The 13,454-nt window shown below is 44.2% G+C and overlaps 1 protein-coding gene across 1 annotated transcript in view; it reads right to left on the bottom strand.

Annotated features, from left to right (window-relative positions):
- Positions 1-12,810, bottom strand: part of ST7 (suppression of tumorigenicity 7) — a 138,222-nt gene extending 125,412 nt beyond the window's left edge. Inside the window, exon 1 of the mRNA XM_066318982.1 lies at positions 12,339-12,810. Within this exon, the coding sequence (XP_066175079.1) occupies positions 12,339-12,489 (151 nt within the window). The 5' untranslated portion in view covers positions 12,490-12,810. The remainder of the gene's footprint in view (positions 1-12,338) is intronic.
- Positions 12,811-13,454: the final 644 nt, after the last annotated feature.

The raw sequence follows: 13,454 nt of genomic DNA on the forward strand, positions 1-13,454 counted from the left end.
TGACTCAAATGCAAGTGCACTGGCTTCTAGTTAGTTTCTGCATGATAAACATCTCGTGTATCAAAACTTCAATTTCAAATTCAGTGAATCCTTTCTACTAAACTTAAAACTCCAATATGCAGTTAACTGTCTCTGTAAGTAAGTATGCCATTTATTTTGTTCACTATAAATTAAGAACAGCATTCAAACCTCAGACATTTCCCCTCTACAGCCACACAGTGCTCGGCAATCATCAGACCAGAGGGACCTGTATTTTAAGAACACTGAGGACCCGAGTCAGTCGATGTTGTTCTTGCTGAACTACAGCATTCACAGAAAGCAAACACCATAACCAGATTTGTTTGAACCGTTGCATGTTTTATGTTTGTGATTATTTTACGGTATTCTCACATCTCTCATTAATATTAACTTTTATTCCAAACTGACAGCTTAACTTCCTGCAAAGGCAACAGCTATGATATACGGAATTACACTCGCGTATGAGTAAAAGAATACTGTGCCATTACAGAGGCACCTAACACATTGTGTATCAGATACTAAATGCTTTTCTTTCAGTTAGCAAATCATTGTTTAGTTTATTACTATGCTTAGTATAAAGAGTACATGAATAAGTACATGTTAATAAGTAAACTAATGGTTGACTAAGGCATAGGTAATTAAATACCCCAGGTGCTTCTGAAAACATTGCCTTGCAGATATAATTCCACTCTGTGTGTTTAAAATACATATCCCAAACAAACTAATGTTGCAAACTGGAACAGAAAAGATACTTTTAATGAGAATTTATCTTCACTTAAAAGACCAAAGGCAGATAAAACCTGCCTTCTGTATATAAATAAAACACATCCTGAGAACTGCAGAGCCCACCCTGAACCAGACATGTCCCTACCTACCTACTGCATGAATGCCATGAGTTTTGAATGCTTACACAAGGATAGAGTTTCTGAGGAGCTAAGCCCAGAAACCCGTGGCTGTAGCCTTGCTCCTAAAACAAAGGCATTTGTGAGAAAAGGCTTTATAAAATTTCATCATTCCCAGCATCCTTTTCCCTTAAATGCTTCTCTGTCACATTAGATTAGAAAAGGAAAACAAACACAAAGGCAAACAAGAGAGATTTTGGTTGGCAGGCTTCTCGTTATTCATTTACTGTTTATTATTGATTTTTGTGCCCGTGCAGAAGGATCACGTGTGCACTGGAAAAAGGACCGTGGTAATGTACAGAGGGCTGTGTATGCCAGGGAGCTTGTGGCCAGAGCAGCTGTCTGTGGGCCCTCTGTGGCTGGTTTTTGGACTGCTGGTTGTTTATTTTAGACTAAGAAAGTCTGCAGTGTTCAGCCTGGACTAAACCACAAACTCAGCTGAAATGATCCACTGCCAAGATGCAAAGGGGTCATAACCCAGAGTGGAAGAGCTGAGATCTTGGGTGATCCCCAGGGTGGGAGCCACCCTCCCAGTGAACCAAGCTGAGTTGGCATTGACAGCCACGGAGCCACTTCACAACAACCGAGGGGCAGCTGCTCTCACTCACACCAACACACAACATGGGCCACCAGAGCCCCACAGCACAGCAAAGAGCGTGGCAGCACCCACACACTGCTGCCATCTGCCAGCAGGAACTCCACCGCACCTAGGGGAGAACAGATTTGTAAGGAAAACATTGTAGGATATTTATTTCAAGCCTGTATTACTAGCTCACCTAAGGAAAGTAGCAAGCAATGCCAATTAGTCCTGCACGTCACTGACTCTGAACCACAAATGATAAAGTGTAACCTCAAACACAAGGGGGACAGTACTGTACTTTATTACATATCCATTACTAACATAAATATTATATATAATGTAATATATATTTTACATTATATATTGGGGGTGGGCGGAGCTCTACCAGCTGGAATATATATCAATATATTATATATATCATATGACATATTTTATCTATTACTGTATATATTACTCAGAAACAAAAACAATTGGCCAATTACAGTGTAGTTCTACAGTCAGTCATTGCCAGCCTGAATGTGGCACGAAGAAAAATTGGGATTTTTAGATCTACTTGACTTACAGAAGAGTAGAATAGTACTTGAAGCATCCAAAGTTTTCAGTTAATGATTTATTAATTACTGGGTTTGACTCATGCCATGTAAAATTTGTCACACCATCAGAAACCTACACCATCACACCTACGTAGATACCTTGTAAAACTGAAAGTCTGTATTGCAGCTTCAAGAGTTATAAAAATCTGTGGCAGGAGAACTTATTTAAAAGTTTTAAACATAAAAAGCAGCTAAGAAACTTTGCAGATTAGATTTAGACAGGTCAACTTCTTTTCATGCTAAATGCCTTTATTTAACCTGTAGTGCCATCAGTTCTCAGCATCTTGATACCTGTCATGTTTCAAATCCAGAAGGCAGCAAATGTGCAAATTTATTTCAGATTGCTGGGAGGTGTATGAGAGTCATTCATGCTACATACTCTCTTCTACGGACACCAATGTAAAAAAAATCAAACCCTTGGGGCAACATTGTAATTTCCTAAACTCGGTAGGAGCTTTACCAACAGATTCAAGGAGACCAGAATTACAACACAGACTTGCTCAAAATCATAATGGAAAGTTAATTTCAATTTCTACCTCATGATACCTCAGTCTATCAGCTAAGGCCTTCAACTAAAGCAATATCAGCCCTGTACAAGTAACATCTGCAAGACCTGGGACATTCAAAAATTTCCCTCTGCTTTGGTGAGGACAAAAGGCAGAGAAATAAAACTACATCTGAAAAAGTCAGACTAAATTATAACTCAAGATCTGCATAAAAACAGATAAAATACATCACAACGAATCCAACAACCCAAGACTATTTCAACAAAATAAATAAGGACATAGCAAGGTAAAAAGCAGGACATTGTAGTTCCCAAAGTGAATACTTATTTCATTATTGAATGGGAACAAAACTGCTGAATGTGGAGAAAAAAAATAATTAAAGGGCAAGAAAAGAGACACTGTGACAGGAGAAAGCAAGATATAATTCAAAGAACTTAACATGTTCAAGACAATTGAGTGTAAGATAAAGAGAATGTATAGAAAGCAACTTGCTGAAGGAAATTACATTATTAAAAGCAAGCCCCATATTGAGACAGTTTTACTAAACTGCTCAGCCCCCCCCCCCCCGCAAATTATGCCAGTGTACTTCATATTTCTGTTTTTATAATACAGATCCAAGCTACTGAAAACTTTTAGGATAAATTAAGCAATGTTGGTACATGAAAAAATAGGATAAAACACAAAATAAATAAATCATGCCAGGCCAATCAGATGTGTCCCTTTACGAAAAATATTCAGTTTTCTTACCAAGAAAAACGTGTAGCTGTAAGCTGTCTGGATTTTGGTAAAGTACTGACAGGGCTGTAGAAAGCTAATTAAAACAGGAGATGGAGAAACCTGCAGCCAGCCTGGGAGTCCTGGATGGTGTGGAGAGCACATGGAGCTGCCAACTGAGCCTTACAGAGTATTTTCATTACCAAAACCAGAAGGCATCTGACATGAGCAGCCAGAGACACCGTATCAAAGTTAATGGGACAAAAGGCAAGGAACCAACAAGGAAAACTATTTTCACTGGAAGGTAAGAATGATTAATTACACTACATAAGGTAGTTAGTGAAGCCTTACCTTGGCATATGATGGAGAGTGTACAAACCCAGTTATGAAATGCTAGAAAACTGAAAGAACAAAGTACGCCCAGCAGAGTCAAGGACATCCAGCAGTTTTAGGAGAACACACGAGGACAACCCAATTGACTCAATCTTATACAGGATGGACAGGCAGGAAAAACCCTGCATGAGTACACTGGGAAGTCTTCATGGTGGTGCTGCTGCTTCCGCAGGTAAAGGAGAGAGCTGTCACCAGCACAAACATGTGCAAGCCAGCCACAAATGCATCAAAGCCACAGTGAGAGCAAGGCTTCTGTCCATGTGAATTATCAAGTTCTGGGAAAAAAAATCTTTCAGTGCAACAGTTGATGGAAATATAATGTAAAATATGACTGAGTGTTGGAGTTGGGGACCCAGAGAGGCCTCTACAGCTCCAGTGCCACAGAGCACAGCCCCTACATACTCCTCACAGAAGGACATCGAGGGTGGAAATTCCACCTTCTGCTGAGCCACTGACAAAACACTCTCAGCTGTAACACAGGTCAAACCCTCCTGGCCAGGTCTGAGGAAATCCTGTGGCTCAGATACCTCCAGGAATCCTGGAGCTAATCAGAGCTCCTTGGGACTTGTGCTCCCCACAAGACTATGTGGCTTCTGGGGTGACTGCTAACACAGCTGTTATCAGCACTTTTAAGCCCTAAATGCTGGACAAGAATTTCTGGGAATATGTAGGACAATATTAACTGCTAAAGCAATTCACTTGTGCTTGTATCAGTCCTCCTTTGTCCTGACACAATGAGCAGGACAATCAGACACAGGGACCAGAAGGTACTTTTATAACAACCACAGCACAACACAGGAGCCTGCTCTGAGCAGGCAGACACATCCAGCAAGTCAAGCACTATAGAGGAGGCACTTCAGGCTTCTAAGATCAGAAATTGTGCATCAGTGCAGTGCTGCACAAGACCTCCTCAAGTCCTTCTCTTCAGAGGGAGGGCTCATCAGCTCAGCCGCAGCATCCTGCTGCTTCACAAAGTTGGCTTCTGCTCAAGAAGTATCCTGAGCCTCACCCTGGGACTCTGTGTCCCTTTGTCCCCTGCACAGGGTGCAGAAGGCCAGGTGCAAGCCTTCTCTGACAGGCTCTGGTTTAACCTTCTCTCTGAAAACTGAGGAAATCACTAGCCTGGGACTCTAAGCCGAGATTTATGTAAAACATACCAGAAGGGTACACTGCTATCAAGTTAACTTCAGTATTAAAAATAGCAGAAGAAATTTCACATGGAAGATTAAGTGCATTAGTGGATCATATAACCTTGCTTCAGACCTAGCCATGCTGTAAACAATTTTCAGCCCTCAGCATAAAACATAAAGGACATGTCATGAAAACATTTAGTTATGTGAAGTTCAACATCTATGACACTCTCAGGTTACAAGCATATTTTCTTGAGAAATAAATGGCTGCCTTACAAAATAAGATGACAATAACAACATTTCTTGTGCTTTAAATTTGATCTCTGAGTGTCTTGCCACTACGCACAAGACCCTGCATTTCAACCTAACAGCCCTGACATTTAATAAGCCAAGTTTATTTGTAGAAAGTGAGCTGGAAATTATTTCTCGTGGTTGCAGTTGGCACACTACACAGAATAGGAATCTTAAAGATGACTTCATTTCATTTTTGCCCTATAGCTTTCATCCTTCTAATTGATATATTTAAGTGCACTTAAGCAATGAGTCTACCACTGCGTCAAATCTCCAGTTTAGACTCCACAATAATAAATCTTTGTCTCCTCTCAGCAGCTGGCGAGGTTTGATTTGGACTTTGAATTTAGGCCCTTTCCTCAGGCTTAACAGTTGCAACTTGTTTGTTCTGTCTGCTGAAAGTGTGACATTAACTCTTGTCCTTAAATGCATTATTGTTGCTTAAGCTTAGTGTTCTTAGTGTTAAAATTGGTTGCTCTTCTGCAGTGCCTGACTAAGATATACATTAAAGAAAATCCAAATAGCCTGTGCTGGGATTTCACAAAGCAACTTTTGACTCATTAGTATTTACACAGCATCACTGATCCACGTGACACTTCACAGACGTGAGGACAAGTTGGAGTTTATAACACAATCTTTCAATAGATGCCTGCAGAGCCACAAAGAGCTAATTTAAAAACAGGTGGAAGGAGCCTTCAGCCACCCCCTTTAACAGCCAACAGAGGAGTAACATCCCCACAAGCACCTCATAGTCTGTCCACAAGACAAGGACAGGCATTATCCTAAATTCTGTGACAGATGGCCTAAGAATGTTCCTCAAACAGCTCTGGTAAAAAAAGTGCAAAACTTAGGTGCGATCATCAAACTACAAGAGGAAAAACTTTGTGTTTCTTCAGGCAGAAAGGACTGGGGACTCTATCCCCCATATTGCTACAGGCTCCCTGCAGTACCTTAGTAAAACATTTAGGCCCAGGTCTTTGAGAATTCATGCATATTAATTACCTGTGCAGTAAAGCCTGGGCCTATGCTTGCGGAACAAACTAAACCACTGAAGGTTTGCAGGATCAAGGTCTCATTTCCTTTTGCCTTAGTTCTCCCTGTACAGTTCAATAGAACTCTCCGTTGTATTCAACATTCTGACAGGTAACTAGAGCAGGGCCTGATTTTGCTAAATATAAAATACCTTCTTAAATAACTAATCTTGGATAAAAACAGGTGAATCCTGACTTGTTGTGACAGCCACACAAAAGATTTCATTAGCTTCTGACAGCAATGTTCATTCCTTCAATCCAGAAGAAGCTGCTTTGGCCCTCCAACCTAAGTCACCACTTCAGTGGTTTTATTTGCTTTACCACTTGCCAGCAAGACAAATAATTCTCCCTTAAACACAGAGCTTGCCAGCTGACTGAACAACACACAGAAACCTTGGATTCAGTGGGGACTACTCTTTGGCACGTTGCACAAAAGTCGTGGCACATATGGGACTATCAGAGCCTCTGTGAACAACATACGTGCATGCCATCAGCAAGTGGTTTTAGCTGGGTGTGGGGCTTTTTAAACCTCAGCATAATAGTGTTTTAACTAGTTAGCTCTCCTGTTTACCACGGGCCATTAGATTTCACTCCCAGTTTACCCACTGAAGAGCCTGGCAATCCTCATTACACTGAGACACTATGTGAGCCAAAGATGAATAGGCATACTATCCATTGCCGTATCAGCTGGATCCAAAAACACATCTTCAAAAGTCTCTTATAAAAAATACTTAGCCTGGGCATTCCTCTGGGTTTAGTTTGCAGACACCCCTTTTTAAAGATCTGTCTTCCCTATATTAAAGGCTACTTTAGTACCTACCACAGAGCTTACAGCATAAGCAACCCCCTCTCTGTTAAAGCGAGGGCACTGCATGCAGCATGTCCCACAGCCAGGCTGCTTCACTGATGATTTGGGCCCCAGTTCTGACAAGTTTACATGAATTTTACCTCCAAATATTAGGAAGCTCACTATATGCTTGTCAACTAGATTAAAGCTCTTACATCTCCCTAGCTACTGTCAAGTAGCTTCTCTGTGATTAGATAAACAGCTTGAGCTTCCTTAGGCTAACTGTGTGGTTTTGCTAGACTCTCCATAGCTCTTCTCAGAGAATCCATTTTAAAACACAGGCAGGTCATTCCCTCCCAAATCCCTGTTTTATCAAACATCATCTTCCTAATTCCTGCCAGGTGCTGCTCTCAGGCAGGCATCATGACCTTCTATTTTTCATTTAATGTACAGCCTTGGCACAGAATTTTGTACTTTTCTCTCTTTTTTTCAGTTCTTGAGGCACTGACATCAGTTAGCACTTCTTTTGTCTTTCACAAATGCAAATTTATGATCTGGATTTTTGCATTTGCTTTGCAAAATAACCACCAAAAGTATCTATTTAAGTTCTCTCTTTAATTTAGAATGGTGGTATTTTCACAGCCGCTCAGACAATTAGGACCTCTGACCCCTGTGAACAATGGGGGGCTTATGTTCTTTTGGACTAAATTTGTCCAGGCACTCAGTGGATGCTTTGGGAAATCCCAGTACACATATGCAGTTTTAGAGCATTTCCGCAGACTTTCATCAGCACGCAGAGGACATTAGACTTCAGTTTGAAGCTGGCAGTCCAGCCTCCATGGTTGTGTATCAGTCAGTGTTACAGAAAGCTTACTCACAAATTTCAAATTCAAATTTGAATTTCAAATTTCAGGGAGTTAAGAATTCTTCCATCTCCTTTGGTGGCATGAGAGTTTTGCTGCAGGTTTTCTGCTGACTCGCCCACCACCATACTCACTTCTGCAGCTCACACAGCAGATGCCTACAGGGAAACCCATCACGTGGACAGCAGATTGCTTTGGAGAAAGACCAAACAACTACTAGCAAGTCTGCAAAACTAAAACTAACTGTCCTTCAGATCTTCTCAAAAGAAAGAATCTGTTCACTGGTTTTCAAACTATTTGAAACTCCCTGGCCTTTGTCAGGTTAATGTTTTCCAACCCTCATGATTAACTGCACTAGCTTAAATTTATGGAGGGGAACAATACCTCCTGACCGGCTGTCAAGATGCTATCACAGCAAACACACCTCAACAGGATCAGAGGCCCAGCAGGCACTGGCAGCCCCTCCCCAGCCCAGGGAAGACACAGCTCCAGGCTTCCAGTCCCCAAAAACCCTTCTGTCCTAAGGGGGGTTATTACACAGCTTGTGCACATGCAGCTCCACATGGCCAAATTAGCAGCGGCAGGAAAAAAGTGAAATTAGTTAAATTTTAGTAACAGGCAAATGTTTTCTGCTGCTGCTTGAATTTGAGACCATGGGAATGAAAAGTTACTTTTTTCTCACACTGCAGCTTATTGGGGCACATTGCACCAAAGCGCTGTACAGATCTGCAGAGTCAGGAAGACCAGAAAGAGAAGATCAGAAAGATGAGATGAGCTTTGCTGACAGCAGCCACCACCCTAAGACAGGCTCCATCTCCCACAGTATTTTGGCTAATGAAATCACCCACAGCTTTCTTGCCTGGTTTAATACAAGATAGTTTCATAAGATGGGTCTTTTCCAAGTGCTTTGCTTCCTGAAGTCAGTACAATGCACACACTGGTGTACACATCTGAGGTAGGGCAGGACGACTAAAAAAACCTCTCCATTTGTATCTTCTGAGAAATTTTTGGACAAAGAGAAAGTGTTGTTTTGCTAAATTTACAGGACTTTGAACATATTCACTTCAACCCCTGGCCACACAAACCACAGGGGTGAGTGGAGACCTGGTGATGGCCAGTGCTGCTCCACACCAGCCTCTTCCCTCCCCAGATGGCCAGCCACCATGTGCAGTGTTTCAGGTACTGCGCTTTAAGAAGTCTATTACCTGATCACAAATCCCACATCAATTAAAATTTTAGCTATTTATTTCAATAGGAATGTCATCACAATAGTTTTCAAAAATTCATAATGAAGAAATATACCATACTCCTCAGATAACAACTCTGTCCTAGCCACCACAAGGTGATGTACTCTTGCTCTTCCAACTGTGGTTACTCTGGGCCTGCTGACCTCCGGCCTGGCAGGACAACTTTACTTGTTTTCTTCCATTCTGCAGGCTTCTAATGCTCCCCTCTCCAGCAGCTCAGCTGGTAACACCACAGGGCTTTCTCCAGCACAGCTGGATAATAATACTCCACAGACACCAATGGAACCAGACTCAGCCCAGAGCTCATACCCGTGTATTTATTTTTCACACTTTTAGGAAATCAGTTTATCTGATTTCCTCTACTCTCAACAAGCCAGAGGTTTCCTCCTGTCTGCCTTGTCACAAGCCAGTCACACCTATTGCTCTGGTCATTAAATTCGACTTTCTGTTGCACTTCTGAAGGATAAATAAAATCATCAGAAACTGTTTAACTTCAGTGCCTCTTTCCTTCCCAGGATTTGACTAGAAATCCAAATTCTTATGTCAGGAAAAACAAGCACATTTTTAGAAGAGGTGTGTCTTAGTTCAGATTAGTGTGGCATTTAGAAGTCATGCAAGTGCCAACATGGGAAGAAAATACAGCATGTTATATAAAGTAGGTATGTTTAATTATTTTGGGATAAAATTATATATATGCTTCCTCAACTGCTTATTCTGTATTTAATATTCTAGCCTGGCCTATTAAGAGTCCTCTCTTGCTTTCTGGCTAATGGTATGGGGTATAATAGTTCAACGTCTCCCATTCATAATTTTGTTATTTGATCTGGACATCAAACTTCAAAACAATTAAAAAAATGACAAAATAAAAAACCTTAAACATCACAATCAGACTTAACATTGATATTCTTATATGACAGACTAGATTTCCCTTTGGGTATATCACGGTAATGCACTCCACTGAGGACACTGAAATTATGGCTGGCCAAACTGAGGACCTTCAAGCCTGGGAGCCCACTGAAACACATGGGATGACCACCATGCACTAATGCTTGGGTGTGCACATCAGTACAACACTGAAAGAGAGAAAAAGGACCCCATACTTCTTACTCAGACTTTCAGATAGAAGTGATCAAGCACATATCTATTTGGTGAAACCATCTGCAATGACACTGACTGCCAGTGGTGGTGCACAGATTGCTGCCCTGCCCTTGCCAAAAAGCAATTTAAGCCTGCAGGAACACTACTGATTCCTATTTCACCTTTCAGACTTTCAGATATGCAAATCTCAAAGGTTCCTTATCAGCTGTTCCAAGTTTGCTAAAACTAATGCCTGATAATGACAAAATTGAGTTTGCCCTCCCCTTCTAGTCATCAATTCCTGTAATTCTTTTCATTATTAAAAGGCCATTTTTTTCTCTCTCTCCACGACAGTACCACCTCATTGTAAGCATATTCTAATGCTTCTCTCCAGCCCTGGAATAATTTTTCCACTATCTTCTCCAGCTTTTCCACTTCCTCTTAAAAAGACTGACGCCAGGCATGGAAAACCAGAATCATACAGCAGTAGCAAGCACCAGGTCCTTGTGGCAGGTGCCCTCCCATACATGCCACACTAGTCCTTCTTATCACAGCAGCCCACTGTAGACTCTGTTGAAGGTGCTTGATCTAAATCTCTAAAACCTTTCTAAATCACTACTTCATGAAGAACAAGTGGAACTGCAGTTTTCTAACTGGCTGCCTAAGCCTGCCTCTGCTGATGCTGAAAACCAGTTTGTTTGATCTCAACTCACCAACAGATCCAGCTTGTTCTGGGTCATTGTTTTTAATCACCCTACTATTTCTTTATGTCATGTAGAAGTTTCAGTAGCAACCATTTACACATTTATTTTCAAATCACTGAAATAAATGTGATTGGTATCACATCATCAGTTGCTGTGGTACTTCATGATCAACCTTAAACCAATGGCAGTAGAAGCCAACTATAATTAGCTGGGGAGGCTAGGGGGAAGATGATCCACAATAAATTAAATCTGTTTTAATTCATTCACAAAGATGTTGAAAAACTAAACAAAACAGAAAATGATCATGGTTTTGCCAGTACTAATTTTTTAATAAATTCCATTTAGGAATAGATGATGCATGAAGATCAGACTGTGCCTATTATTCTCCCCAGTAACTCATTTTCATCAGGCATTTTGGGAGTTTCTTCAGCATTTTTAAACTCCTCAGAGATTTCATACTGTCATTTTACTTGCATCTTGAGACATTTCAGTAAACCCCAAGATGACTCAGCTGGAGTAACATTTCAAATGAAAAAGTGCATCAGGAATTAGTTTCTTCAAACTCAGGAAGAAGTCAGAGGGGGTTGATTAGGACTCAGATGGATGCCTGTGATTTCTTGCAATAGTGAAAATTATAATATAAAGCACTGACACTTCTGCTTGACAAGCAAGGCCTGCAATGTTTACCTGGGATGTACGCATGAAATTATTAAGAATCAAGCAACAAAAATTACCTCCTGTTCTAATCAGTGTGTGTCAATGTCAAAGAAACAGGATATTGCCCAAAGACGTATTGTGAAAATTTGGCCAAAATTGCATTTAAAATTTATAATTTATAAAGTCAATTTATAATTGTGTTTATGCTTAAAGTGAAAGCTGCAGTTATGCTGAATCTTCCTTTTTTCTAAATTCTTCTTTGATGCTGGAATTGCCAGAGGCTTATCAAATGAGAACAGGCCAGAGAGATGGGTGAAAAACGCTCAGATAACGTTTGACTTTCCAGCAGATGGGATGCTACATGGGTTACATCTCGTCTGCTCCAAAACTGATTTGTCCTCTCCAGCATGACGGTGGGAGAGAGAGGGGGGGCAGAAATTAAACCGTCGAAGTAGATGGGTTGGAAAAATAAGCAATTTCAAGATAAAGACATAACTGCCCAGTCCAGGCCGGCTAACAGTACGTAAGTTACTGCTGCAGCAGTGGCACACTACCTTAGCGAGCCGGAGCCCCCAAAGCAAAGTCCACTGCAACAGCGATAATCTTCCCGCGAACTTGCACTTATTATTTATTACCATTCAAAAAAAGTAGCTGAGAACTAATTTCTATCGGAAAGACGAGTAAAGCGCTGATTCTGGCTAACAAAAACGCCCGAGCCGCACAGGGACAGCAGACACAGCCCCAGACCGCAGTCCGACAGCCGAGGGGGCGGCGCTGGGCGCTCCCCGCGGCAGCCCGGCGGAGCCGCGCCGGGGCAGGGCGACGGGCACACCACCACAGCCTACCTGTGCTTAAATTGTCATTGATCTTCAGCGGCACCCTTAAGATGTAGACGAGGAAGAGCATGATGAAGAACCACAGCGTCCAGAGGTAAGTCCAGGACCACACGATGCAAGACTTGAGCTGTTCCAAAAAGCCCGTCCCAGCTTCAGCCATGTTTTTTGGAGAGAAAAGGGAAAAAAATAAAAAATAGGGGGACGGACGGACGGCGGAGCGTGGGGAGAAACCAACCCAAAGGCTGCTCTCTGCTGCCACGAGCTCTCAGCGTGTGTCTGTGGGACGGTTCACCCCGCTCTCTGGCCGGGCCGCCTCTCCCCCGCCCGCCGCACGCACCGCCCGCCGGGCTGCCCCCGGCCGCTGCCGCCTCTGCCCGCGCTGGCCGCCGCGCCTCGCCGAGGGCTGGCCCTCTAAAATGGACTCCTGCGAGCTCCCCTCCGGCCGAGCGGGAGGGGACGTGCTGCGGTGGCAGCGCCGGACCTGCCCCCAGCCGCGGTCGGCCGCGCCCCGCGGCTCGGCCCCTGCGCTCGGCGCCCGGCCCCGGCCGCGCCCGCCCCGCCGCCGAGCGCCGCGGGCACGGGGCCGGGACACGGCGGGGGCTACACGGGGCCGGGGCACGGCGGGCACCCACACGGGGCCGGGGCACGGCGGGGCTGCGGGCACCCACACGGGGCCGGGGCACGGCGGGCACCCACACGGGGCCGGGGCACGGCGGGGCTGCGGGCACCCACACGGGGCCGGGGCACGGCGGGCACCCACACGGGGCCGGGGCACGGCGGGGCTGCAGGCACCCACACGGGGCCAGGGCACGGCGGGGCTGCGGGCACCCACACGGGGCCGGGGCACGGCGGGGCTGCGGGCACCCACACGGGGCCGGGACACGGCGGGGCTGCGGGCACCCACACGGGGCCGGGGCACGGCGGGCACCCACACGGGGCCGGGGCACGGCGGGGCTGCGGGCACCCACACGGGGCCGGGCGGCCACACGGGGCCGGGACACGGCGGGGGCCACACGGGGCCGGGGCACGGCGGGGCACAGAGGCCGGGCAGCCTTTCCCCCACACGTCTTTACGAGCTCGAACAATGATTTCTGGCGGCATTTTCACCGCGCCACAGGACTTGAA

Source organism: Sylvia atricapilla, chromosome 5, assembly GCF_009819655.1.
Source record: "Sylvia atricapilla isolate bSylAtr1 chromosome 5, bSylAtr1.pri, whole genome shotgun sequence".
Lineage (NCBI taxonomy): Eukaryota > Metazoa > Chordata > Aves > Passeriformes > Sylviidae > Sylvia > Sylvia atricapilla.